The 13,588-nt window shown below is 43.0% G+C and overlaps 1 protein-coding gene across 1 annotated transcript in view; it reads right to left on the bottom strand.

The window, feature by feature from the left end:
- Positions 1-469: 469 nt before the first annotated feature.
- asns (asparagine synthetase) overlaps positions 470-13,588 on the bottom strand; it is a 38,103-nt gene continuing 24,984 nt past the window's right edge. Inside the window, exons 8-12 of the mRNA XM_084080594.1 lie at positions 12,703-12,809; positions 11,702-11,802; positions 8,860-8,941; positions 5,776-5,931; positions 470-867 (exon numbers count right to left, since the gene is read on the bottom strand). Of these exons, the coding sequence (XP_083936720.1) occupies positions 655-867; positions 5,776-5,931; positions 8,860-8,941; positions 11,702-11,802; positions 12,703-12,809 (659 nt within the window). The 3' untranslated portion in view covers positions 470-654. The remainder of the gene's footprint in view (positions 868-5,775; positions 5,932-8,859; positions 8,942-11,701; positions 11,803-12,702; positions 12,810-13,588) is intronic.

Genomic DNA, 13,588 nt, shown 5'->3' with positions numbered 1-13,588 from the left:
TGAGATATTGCAATGTGATAGTTTACATTAGAGTAAAATGTAGTTATGGTTTCAAGGATATTTTCACTCCTTATTTTCATACAATCTTCTGTGAATGATGCTTAAAGGCAAGAATTGAGTCCCTGAAGAACATACATAAACATGGTTTATACCACTGAGCAGTGGTGGAAAGTCGAGTACTGTACATGAGTACAATTTTGAGAATTTTTTACTTTACTGGAGTATTTCCATTTTTCTATACTTTTACTTCTACTCCACCACAATTATTTGAAAACTTTAGTTACTAGTTACTTTGTGGATTTAGATTATTATTACAAAACACACAATAACCACTTCAGCCCTGTGTAAACTTAGGCTATTTGAAAATAGCCGATCTACAAGCTCACAACGCGTCGCATGGCGACGCGTTGTGAGCTTGTAGATCTGCTATTTTCAAAAGCCTTTTACACATTTTTGTAACGGGAACGGGAAATTCTGCATAACTAGTACTTTTACTTTTGGTATTTAGGTACATTTTGATGCCAATACTTGTGTACTTTTTACTCAAGTACATTTAACTTTGTAACAGAGTATTTCTACATTGCAATATTGATACTTTTACTTAAGTAAACAATCTTGAGTACTTTTTTCCACCACTGCCGTGGGGGTCATCATCTACTGGTCCTTGTCGGGCGTGTAGATGGACAGGGTCCTGGCTGAGGGGTCCGTGGCTCCATCGATCCAGCGGGGCATCCAGTAGTGGGAGATCCACTTGCCTCGGCCGGGGAAGCACTTCTCGAACACCTGCCTGAAGTAGTAAGCCTCCTTGGTGGTGGGGGGGAGGTGAGGGAACGTCTTATGAGCTTTCTCCAGCTGAGAGTCATTCACCTGGAGAGACAGACAGGGTTTAACCAGAGAAAAGGTGAGTCAGATGTACAGTAATAGTAGAAGTAGTAACATGTTTGCTTTTGGTGGGTTGGAGAGAGAGAGAAAAATCCGCTGCTATTGTCCCAAAGCTTTTATACCCAGGGGTGCACATAACTGGTGCGCAGGTGTGCATGCGCACCCAAAATAAATAATGCGCGGCACATCAGACGACGCGAGGCGCTTTTGCGTACCAACAGCTGGGACAGGAATTTCCAAGCTTTTATTTTTTAGCAAAACTAAAAAATAAAAGCCTGGAGAACGAGGACACATGCTGCACGTGATTGTGTGAGTGTCTCGCATCGCCTCGCATTGCCCCGCTGCGTGCAGCGGCTGTTAGAGGCACTCGTCACCGATGATTCTACTGGTGCAAAATATGCCGTGAACGTCCAAACCTGGCGGATGAAAGCACCGCAGCACAGGGCACCAACCTTGGGGGCTTCACCAAACGGCGTGAGAAAAAAGAAACGACAAAACGGCACGGGACCATTTATTTTTTGTGCGCACCAAGTCACATCTCCAGGTGCTCTTCTGAGTACTAGACCTAAAAAGTTATGTGCACCCCTGTTTATACCAAAGGAAATGCAAAACATTGAAATATTGCTGCCATTTGGTTTCAAATTTTTTATCCTAAAGCAAATGTTAAAAGCCAGAACACAATAAAATTATCTTAACACAGTCATGCTTTTAATAAACCAAAAATATATTTTTTTAACCATTGCGAGGCTATAGCAATATTTCATATATTTATTTATTTATAATAGAGCTAGATTTAGGGATAACTTCACTAACACAAATGTCTGTGTGTGTGTGTGTGTGTGTGTGTGTGTGTGTGTGTGTGTGTGTGTGTGTGTGTGTGTGTGTGTGTGTGTGTGTGTGTGTGTGCGTGACACTTGACAGGTAGCGAGGCGAGCGGGGGAAACTGTAGAACTATTTCCAACAGAAAATACACATTCGTTTTTTAAGATAGATTTCTCTAAGTTGCAATGTAACACAGCACTATTTACACATTATATTTTTATTCCCTTTTAATTGTACATACATACGGCGGAGTCTCTGGTAGGAGACATTAGCATGTTTCAGCCGGTCATCAAATTATTGGCTCAGGAATGCAGGAATTCATTCAAGGCTTTACGGGGTGTGTAATTGATAGAAAATAAGTCACTTTTTGGGTGAACTACTCCTTTAAGCAAAGCAGACTGGAGCTTCGGCTGTAAGTAAGAATAAATTGACACCTCATCAGTGATTGACAGCAGACACCACTAACGAATGGCGTGAGAACGTAGTGGAAGACCATCGTTATGCAAAACAGCCAGCTAGGCACTTACCAGAACAGCTCATGGGAACGCACAAATGCACGTGTAGCAGAGTGTGTGCAATAACAAGCTGTGGGAACGGCTTTAAACAGCTTTCTGAGACCACTGCCCCACTACACCCCCCCCCGGCAGGTAGCAAACAAAACAGCTTTAACCCATTAAAACCGGGAACGCATCTGTATAACCACGTTATTTTATACTTTGGCTATTCAAACGTAACAGATCTACAAGCTCATAGAGTGCCGCGCGCTATGAGCTTGTAGCTCTGCTATTTAAAAAAAAGTTGTGAACAATTGTGCAAATCTTTAAATATATATATATTTTTAAAGCCGACATTTTAACTCAAAACTTTGCTTCTGGGGGGTCCCTGGAACAACATATTTTGAGATGGGGGTCCGCGGCCAAATATACATATAATTTTGGGGGTCCTTGACATGAAAAAAGTTTGAGAACCACTGTAGTTATAGCAACATAAGTTTTTTTTTTTTAACTGTTAGAATTTAGAAGACATTTGTAGAATCCCCAAGAATTCCCAGTTCGCTCTAAAAAATATATATATTCAAAGATTTGCACACATTTTCATGTTTTAAAAAAAAAAATAGCAGATCTCGGTGCCGCGCTATGAGCTTGTAGATCTGCTATTTTTGAATAGCCCAAACTATAAAACAATAGTTAAAGCTCCAATCTAAAATGACACACAGATGCGTTCCAGGATTGCGTTGCGTTGCGTACCAGGATATGCGTTCCAAGGATTGAATGGCTTAATTTCCTGGTGGAAATCAATCCTCCATCAATCAAAGCTAACAGGCAGCTCTCTCTGCTGATCAAAGATTCTGGACAAACAAAAGACTTATAAATACAGTAGAGGGAGGGGGGAGGAGGGGGGGGGGGGTGTTAATTGCACACAGATGAGTCTCTCCCATCCTCCATCCTCTCTTCCTAAACGGTGTGCCCCCCAGGGACGCGTTGCTTTAGAATCACACCGCACGCTATCCGCAGTGCCTTTGAGATGGCCTTTTAAAACACCATTAAGACCTGGAACGCGTCTGTGTCACTTTTTCATTCGAACTAGAAAGCATTATTTTACACTTTTGGCTATTCAAAAATAGCAGATCTACAAGCTCGTAGCGCGGCACTCTACGAGCTTGTATATCTGCTATTTTTTGAAAAATCGTGAAAATGTGTGCAAATCTTTGAATATATGTATTGTTTCAAGCGAAAATCTTTAACTCTATTCTTTGCTTATGGGGGGTCCCTGGAACAACACATTTTGAGATGGGGGTCCGGGGCCAAATACATATCATTTTGGGGGTCCTTGACATGAAAAAGTTTGAGCACCACTGATTATAGAAACATTAGTATTTTCACAAAACTGTTGGGATTTAGACGACATTTGCAGAATCAGTCTCAGGTCTTAATGAGTTAAAACACCATTCTGTTTGCCGCTGGCTATCTATCTATAGCGATTACAACGCAATTATTATATTTCATCATATTAGTTAGTTATTTTAGATGGCCTTTTAAAACACCATTCTGTTTGCTGCTGCTCTTAACAGTTATTATGTCCCCCCTTTCTCTTCTGGATGATTCTCCTATGAATGGAAGTTTAATTAACTGTACATATTTTTTATTATTGATTTCTACTGGTTTATTTGCATAGTGTTGTATATAGCACTATGGCCTGTTTCCATTGGGGTCCTTTAAATAAACAAGTAGAATACAAATATATCTAATATTATTAGATATAGGTGTTTTAAAAGGCGATCAGAAAGGGAGGAAATAATAACAGCAGCAAACAGAATGGTGTTTTAAAAAGCGATCTAAAAGGCTCTTCAGATAGAGTATGGTGTGATTGTAAAGCACTCCCCAGGGACCCTGCTATGCTGTGAGAACAGGTCCAGGTGTGACTATAGGCCTGTCACAGTTATTATAGAATTAATCGACCTGATGGCAATTATTTGAGATAATCGCTATTTATTTTTTTGCATTAATCGCCGCGATCGTTTCCGCTCGTTCGTATGTGTGAAATAAATTCATCTGTTTAAAAATAGAGAGAGAGAGAGAGAGAGAGAGAGAGAGAGAGAGAGAGAGAGAGAGAGAGAGAGAGAGAGAGAGAGAGAGAGTCTAAGTTACAATGTAACACAGCTGTGTTTACTCATTACTTTTATTCCCATTTAATTGTACATACATTGTTTTGCTTTGATTGTTTTGTTCCACTTTGGCAATGCAAACTTATGTTTTTCTAATGCTAATAAAACCCATTTGAATTTAAGAGAGAGAGAGAGAGAGAGAGAGAGAGAGAGAGAGAGAGAGAGAGAGAGAGAGAGAGAGAGAGACACAAATCAGGAGAAAATCTACTTTGTTATCAACCTTTCTCTATCCCAGTAACACACTCTTGCGAGTATGAGAAGATATCTGAAGAGTCCATCTGCTGTCTGTCTGACAGACGAGACATAGAGGGCTCTGTCCCTTATTTTAACTCTATGCTCTCTGTCCCAATAAGATGTTCTAACAACTGGTGCACGCATGGGCGTGCATCACCGTGCATGTGTGAGTGTGGCTTCAGGAAGTAAATTCCTAGCCTCGATCTCCAGGCTTTTATTTTTTAGTTTTGCTAAAAAATAAAAGCTTGGAAATTCCCTCCCCAAGGTTGGTGCCCTGTGCTGCGCTGCTTTTATCCGCCAGATTGGGACGTTCACGGCATATTTTGCACCATCACGGTGCGTTCATCATCGGTGACGAGTGCCTGCAACACAGCCAGCAGCTTGATGCGTGCGAGTCGTGCGACTGACTGTGTCAGGATTCGAGGCCACACTCACACAATCACGTGCACTGCAGCATGCGTCCCCTCCACCTCCGCCTCCTCCCCATGGGTGTGTATTGTGTATGGGCGTGCATCACCGTGCATGTGTGAGTGTGGCTTCAGGAAGTAAATTCCTAGCCTCGACCTCCAGGCTTTTATTTTTTAGTTTTGCTAAAAAATAAAAGCTTGGACATTCCTGTCCCAGCTGTTGGTACGCAAAAGCGCCTCACGTCGTCTGATGTGCCGCGCAGAATTTATTTTGGCGACGCATGCGCACCTGTTATGTGCACCCCTGACTATTTCACCTCTAGTGGCTCCAAACACACACGTACCTCAGCCTCTAGGTGCTCCTGTAGCACGGTGTACCAGGACTTCCTGACAGGCAGACAGACAGACAGACAGACAGACAGACAGACAGACAGACAGACAGACAGACAGGCAGGCAGGCAGGCAGACAGACAGACAGACAGACAGACAGACAGACAGACAGACAGACAGGCAGGCAGGCAGGCAGGCAGACAGACAGACAGACAGACAGACAGACAGACAGACAGACAGACAGACAGACAGACAGACAGACAGACAGGCAGGCAGGCAGACAGACAGACAGACAGACAGACAGACAGACAGACAGACAGACAGACAGACAGGCAGGCAGACAGGCAGGCAGGCAGACACACAGACAGACAGACAGACAGACAGACTTCCTGACAGACAGGCAGACAGACAGACAGACAGACAGACAGACAGTACCTCAGCCTCTAGGTGCTCCTGCAGCACGGTGTACCAGGACTTCCTGACAGACATCATGCCGTCACTGAAGGCCTCCTTCCTCCTCCACAGGATGTCCTCAGGGATCAGGTTCAGGCCCTTGAAGGAGTCCCTCAGGAGGTGCTTCTCCACTCCATGCTGGAGACAACAGGACAGACCATAATATTTAATGATAATATGTGCTAATTTTTAATAATGCATATCTACAACACTGATGATACGTCCTAGGTGCATCCATGTGATGTTTTCTTTATAGTTAGTGATCCTATTTATAGTGGCTCATAGGAATTAGACTACGTGACAACCAGGAATAGTTTGGTGACCACCGGAGAGACTGTTGACAGTCAGAATGTAGACGGCATCGCGGACCCGGGAGCAGTATGGGTTAGCGCCCCCAGCCTGTGTCTTCCGTGAGGAAGAAGCCCAACAAATCCACGGTGAGGCCTTTAACCCAATACCTGGGACGCATCTGTGTCATTTTTAGATTTGAGCTAAAAAGCATCATTTTACACTTTGGCTATTCAAAAATAGCAGATATACAAGCTCATAGCGCGGCACTCGGTGCCGCGCTATGAGCTTGTATATCTGCTATTTTTGAAAAATCGTGAAAGTGTGTGCAAATCTTTGAATATATTTTTTTTCAAGCGAACATTTGTAACTCAAATCTTCGCTTCTGAGGGTCCCTGGAACAAAATATTTTGAGATGGGGCTCTGCGGCCAAATACATATAATTTTGGGGTCCTTCACATGAAAATGTTTGAGAACCACTGACATAGTAACACATTTTTTTTTTAAACTGCTAGGATTTAGAAGACATTTTGTAGAATCGGTCTCATCTTAATGGGTGAAGGAGGGCCATTCAAGCAAGCCGCAAGTGGAGCCTGCAGTACCACCACGGCCCAAGACACCATCACGCAAGAAGGAAATGTTTGGATCGGGGCGGTGCAACGGATCTGGTGCAGCGCTCAGGTCCTGGACCTGGTGAGACGAAGGAGGAGCCCGGCCAGGAGGCCATCCACAGAGCCTATAGTCCCTCCACGTGCCAGAGCCTCCCCCGGTCCCGGCAGAGTAGTTCTGGAGAAGCGGACTGAGTGTCCCTGTCTTTCTTTAAGAGGACTGACCGTGGATACTGTAGCTACGGGGACGTAAGTCGGCGCTTGATCAACACCGGCTGGGTCACCTGGGCGAGGGTGTATGTTTTTGCGAGACCCGAAACACCCGATGACCCCAGGCTACAACACTGATGATACGTCCCAGGTGCATCCATGTGCTTTATAGTCAGGGGTGCACATAACTGGTGCGCAGGTGCGCATGCGCACCCAAAATAAAAAATGCGCACCACATCAGGCGACGCGAGGCGCTTTTGCGCACCAACAGCTGGGACAGGAATTTCCAAGCTTTTATTTTTTAGCAAAACTAAAAAATAAAAGCCTGGAGATCGAGGCTAGGAATTTACTTCCTGAAGCCACACTCACACAATCACTCTAAAGCACCCGTCGGCCCCATGTACAGCCATTAGGCACATAGAGATATGACTCGCGTCGCCTCGCATCGCCTCGCATCGCCTCGCATTGCCTCGCTGCGTGCACGCAGCCAGCAGCGGCTGTTAGAGGCACTCGTCACCGATGATGAACGCACCGTAATGGTGCAAAATATGCCGTGAACGTCCCAATCTGGCGGATAAAATCAGCGCAGCAGCACAGGGCACCAACCTTGGGGGCTTTATCTAACAGCCTGAGAAAAAAAAACGGCGAAAAACGGCGGAATTTAGAAGCAGAGCGTCCTTTTTTTCTCGCCCCCCCCCCCCCCCCCCCCCCCGTTGACAAAACTGTCCGGTGGGCACCGTACTGAACCCCCCCCCCTCCCCCCCGTTGACAAAACTTGTCCGGGCTGACCCCCCCCCCCCCCCCGTTGACAAAACGGGACGGGCGCCATGCGCACCAAGTCACATGTCCAGGTGCTCTTCTGCGTACCAGACCTAAAAAGTTATGTGCACCCCTGTTTATAGTGTACAGTACATACTATTTAATAATATTATGTACAGTGCATACCATAATAAAGTACATACCTACAGTTAGAACTAGTGTTGATTTTGACAGCAAATTTTTATTTAGTTTTAGTCATAGTCTTTGGAATAAAATTCCATTTAGTTTTAGTCATATTTTAGTACATATGAAATGTTTTAGTTTTTAGATTATAGTCGACTAAATCTACAGTTGATTTAGTCAACTAAAATGTATTTTGGCGGTGCCTTGATGGCGTCGTAATGGCTGATTTTACACATTACATTACAGTCATTTAGCAGACTCTTTATCCAAAGCGACTTATAATAAGTGCATTCAACATAGGTATGCAAGGAAACTACTAATCACCAGAAGTCTGAAGTGCATCCTACTATAATTCTAGTAACCTCTGTGTGTCCGTGTGTCCGTTTGTTTGTTTGTTTGTAGTGGTGTCACAACCCGGTTCTCCTCACTGGCTGGACCAATTGTTCTGATTTTGCACACAGCCATTGACCATTACCATCTGAACGCAACTGTGAAGCCCGTTTTTCGATTTCATCAAATCTCAGCTTCTTATTAGCGTTTATGTGTCAAACAATGTCGCCTCCCGGGTTGCCAGATCATGTGCGCATATCCCCCCACGGATGCGCCGACCGGGTATGGTCTAGTTCTCTTCTAAAACAAGCAACTAAGAGTATACCTAGCGCTGAGGTAAAAGTGCAATAAATCAGCTTCCTACTTTCTTGGTAGCTACACTTGGTTGCATGCTGAAAATAGCCGATCTACAAGCTCTGCGACGCGTTGTGAGCTTGTAGATCTGCTATTTAGAGAGCGCAACACCCGAGCACAACCAAACATAAAATGATTTGTCTTTTAGTTCCACTGGATCTCTTCTCCAGTATCTACGTCATCCAACAGTATCTACGTCACGTTGAGCACACACTGTAAGTAAACAGTGCTGAAAACCCAGGAACGGACACGAACAGTTGAAACCCCTTCATGCTAAACAGCACCAAACACTCAGTGCAAACATAATGATGACCTCAGAGGTCAGCGTACTGACCCTGGGTATCCTCATCTCCTCGGGCAGGGACAGGTAGTACGCTGTGAACCTGTGGTCCAGGAAGGGAACCCTCAACTCCAACCTGAAACCATACAAACAAACCATATGGTATCGCTATACTTGTGGGGACATAGTGGCCCTTCACAAGTATAGTATACTGTATATAAGCACACACACAGTGGTGTAAAGTAACTAAGTACATTTACACAAGTACTGTACTTAATTACAATTGTGAGGTATTTTTTACTTCACTGGAGTATTTCCAATCGTCTATACTTTTACTTCTACTCCACTACATTTCAGAGGCAAATATTGTAGTTTTTACTCCACTACAATAATTTGAAAACTTTAGTTACTTTGCAGATATAAATGATTACGTTATAAAAAGATACATTAACCACTTTAGCCCTATTTTATACCTAGGCTATTTAAAAATAGCCGATCTACAAGCTCACATTGCATCGCGTTGTTTTACTTAACAACCCATTAAGACCTGGAATGCATCTGTGTTCCTGCCGCGCTATGAGCTTGTAGATCTGCTATTTTTGAAAAATCTTGAAAAAAAATGTTTTGGATTTTTTTTTCAAAAAACTGTTAGGATTTAGAAAACATTTTTAAGAATCGCCTCAGGTCTTAAAGGGTTATTTAAAACATTTGAGTACTTTTTCCACCATTGCACACAACACAGAACACCACACACACACACACACACACACACACACACACACACACACACACACACACACACACACACACACACATATGATATTCATAAGTTGTACACAGGGAGCCAGACAAATACAAAGGTATTGATTAAACAGGCTGGTTTCCATTTCCATACTAATTCACAGAGAGCTGCATCAGTATGATTGTCAATACAGGAAGTAATTGAACAAAGAGTATATTTAGCATATTCTATCAAGTCGTTTCTTTTGAGGGCTGGATAATATATTCATCCAATCTACTTCTCCACTGAAGCTATGATACGATGATCAAGACTTTATTGTCTGATAACAGAGACAGGACAATGATGTGACAGGATGCAGTGCGTCAGTAAACAACACATGTGCGCACACGCCACCCACACACACACACACACACACACACACACACACACACACACACACACACACACACACACACACACACACACACACACACACACACACACACACACACACACACACACACACACACACACACACACACACACACACACACACAGATTTTGTGGCTCAGTGTATTGTTAAGATGCATATGCAATCTTGTAAACAAGAAGGAATTGAATTAACCCATTAATGAAGCCGATTCTACAAATGTCTTCTAAATCCCAACAGTATTCTGAAAAAACATATGTTTCTATATCAGTGGTTCTCAATCTTTTTCATGTTAAGGACCCCCAAAATGATATGTATTTGGCCGCCGACCCCCATCTCAAAATATGTTGTTCCAGGGACCCCCCAGAAGGAAAGATTTGAGTTAAAAATGTTCGCTTTAAAACAATATATATTCAAAGATTTGCACAAATTTTCACGATTTTTCAAAAATTGCCCAAAGTGTAAAATGATGCTTTTTTAGCTCAAATCAAAAAGTGACACATATGCGTTCCAGGTCTTAATGGGTTAAAACAGAAAACAAAACAAAACCAAAGTGAAATGTGAGGAACAATGCAGAGGTGATTCATTTGGTTTGATGTGAGCTGGGTTATGACTGCCTGTACATGAGGGATTATTTAACATAATTTACATAATCCACTGTAGCACCTATAAACAATCTGCTTGAGGTTCAGTCACTGAAGGGTTTAGATCATACATGGGCAACTGGCGGTCCGGGGGCCACATGCGGCCCCCACCTTCACTTAATGCGGCCCTCAGGTTAATATCAGAATACTGATACATTATTGATTTCAGCTGTTTACAATTCCAAACATGCAAACATGACCCGCTTTAAGTACTTCAGTCTATATTAGTAGCTTAATGACTAGTATTAACATTCTATTGTCTTTTTTATGTCCAATGTATTTGTATTCAAGTTCATAAAGTTAACATAAGACGTATAACTAAATGCATTTGAAATTAAATAGAAATGTTACTTTTCAGAATTCCAATTCAAAAATAGCAAAAAGAAATCTGGATTCCAATTCAAACGTAGCAAAAATAGCAGATCTAGAAGCTCAAAACACATCGCACTGTGACGCGTTTTGAGCTTGTAGATCGGCTATTTTTGCTACTTTTGTGAGACATAGAATGGCCCGACAGTATATGCATTGTGGCCCTCTGGAGTGAGTGTGGAAATATAGTGGCCCTCTCCATCATCAAAGTTGCATCACCTCTGGTTTAGAGTGACATCTAGTGGAAGGAAATGGTAGCAGTAATAAACAGTTGCTAAGTGTTTTGTGTGTGTGTGTGTGTGTGTGTGTGTGTGTGTGTGTGTGTGTGTGTGTGTGTGTGTGTGTGTGTGTGTGTGTGTGTGTGTGTGTGTGTGTGCGTGCGTGCGTGCGTGCGTGCGTGCGTGTAGAGTGACTAATGAGCAGCGTTGTGGTGCTTTTGTTAGCGGTGGGACGCTATTTTAAAGGAGGTCACATGCACGTCGCCTAACACCTACACTACAGCTCACACAACGGACCATTGACATGCATCTAGGCTCATTCCTATGTTAATTCATGCTGGTGTGACACCCGGCGGTCTGCAGCCTTTGTAAACTTTGTTGAGACGTGAATTAAGGGTTGTTTTAAATCGATGCGTGTGCGTGTGCTCCTGCTCAAAAAAAAAGGGGGTTGCACGGTGTGTTACCGCGTCCCCAAGACCAATGCATCCCTGATAGATGAGAGTGTTGCTTTTACCCGTGTGCTGCAGTGGTGCGGTCCGCCCGCAGGTTGTCAAACAGGTAGAGTTCCTTCAGGAGACGAACGCTGTCCTCCGCCGCCGTCTTAGGACTGGGAGCCTAGTTCAATTCCGGGAACGCATCCGTGTCATTTTTGGATTTCTTTTGGCTATTCAAAAATAGCAGATCTACAAGCTCATAGCGCGGCACCGAGTGCCGCGCTATGAGCTTGTAGATCTGCTTTTTCTTTTTTTTAAAGATTTTTTTTGGGGGGCTTTTTTATACCTTTATTTAGAGAGGGACAGGGAAAGTAGGCTGACAGGAAATGGGGATAGAGATGGGGGGTGACATGCAGCAAAGGTCGTCGGGAACGGGAGTCGAACCCGCGACACGCTGTCAGGCTGGCATTGCAGCCTAGGGTGTCTGGACCGTCACGCTACGGCCCAGGCCAGATCTGCTATTTTTTAAAGAAAAATCGTGAAGATTTGTAACTCAAATCTTTGCTTCTGGGGGTCCTTGGAACAATATAGTTTGAGATGGGGGTCTGCAACCAAATACATATCATTTTGGGGGTCCTTGATATGAAAAAAAAAAAAAGGTTTGAGAACCACTGATATTATAGCAACATACGTTTTTTTTCAAAAAAAACTGTTAGGATTTAGAAGACATTTGTAGAATCCCCCAGAAGCAAAGATTTGAGTAAAAAAAATCGCTTTTAACTGTTTTTTATAAATAAATATATTCAAAGATTTGCACAAATGTTCACGATATTTCAAAAGAAATTGCAGATATACAAGCTCATAGCGCGGCACTCGGTGCCGCGCTATGAGCTTGTAGATCTGCTATTTTTGAATAGCCAAAGAAATCTTAAAATGACACAGATGCGTTCCCGATCTTGATGGATTAAGCCTGGTTCACCATCACATTAAGCATAACCTACAAGCTCACAGTGCATATGGTTGGATGGTTGACATGACGATGGTTGCCATCCATCCACTGGTCTAGACTAGAGGAACTGACCTTGTGAAAGTAGATGTATCCCTGGGTCAGCTCATCTGAGCCCTCTCCAGAGAAGATCACCACGCTGTCTGTCTTCTCCTGGATGTATTTAGCCACCAGGTACATCCCTATACGGCCAAGGAGACATGCATTACTATTACGTTCTGCGTCTCTGTATTAACGCATTAATGTGGCCACCAGAGGACTTCCAGGAGCTGACTCATCATCATGTCCACATGATTGTCACCACTCTCTGGTGAAAACATGGCAGGCTAGAAAACAACACAGCTGCAAAACAACAAAATAGCAGATCTACAAGCTCATAGCGCGGCACTCGGTGCCGCGCTATGAGCTTGTATATCTGCTATTTTTGAATAGCCAAAGAAATCTAAAGTGACACAGATGCGTTCCAGGTCTTAATGGGTTAAGACCTGAAGCCGATTCTACATGTCTCCTAAGTATTCTGAAAAACGTATGTTTCTATATCAGTGATTCTCAATCTTTTTCATGTCAAGGACCCCCAAAATTATATGTATTTGGCAGCGGACCCCCATCTCAAAATATGTTGTTCCAGGGACCCCCAGAAGCAAAGATTTGAGTTAAAAATGTTTGCTTTAAAAAAATATATATATATTCAAATATTTGCTCACATTTTCATTGTACATTTTAAAAAATAGCAGATATACAAGCTCGTATAGAGCTTGTATATCTGCTATTTTTGAATAGCCAAAGAGTAAAATAATGCGTTTTAGCTAAAATCTAAAAATGACACAGATGCGTCCCAGGTCTTAATGGGTTAATAATGGGTGTGTTAGATTTATGTGTGCCCAGAGAGCCATGGGTGCGCTGATGTGCAAGCATACAGTAGTCAACCTAAATAATAGTCAACACCACGTTATTAATTTGA

Source organism: Gymnoscopelus microlampas (assembly GCF_963454915.1).
Source record: "Gymnoscopelus microlampas genome assembly, chromosome: 15".
NCBI classification, from domain to species: Eukaryota; Metazoa; Chordata; class Actinopteri; order Myctophiformes; family Myctophidae; genus Gymnoscopelus; species Gymnoscopelus microlampas.
This window is presented reverse-complemented; position numbering and strand designations above follow the sequence as displayed.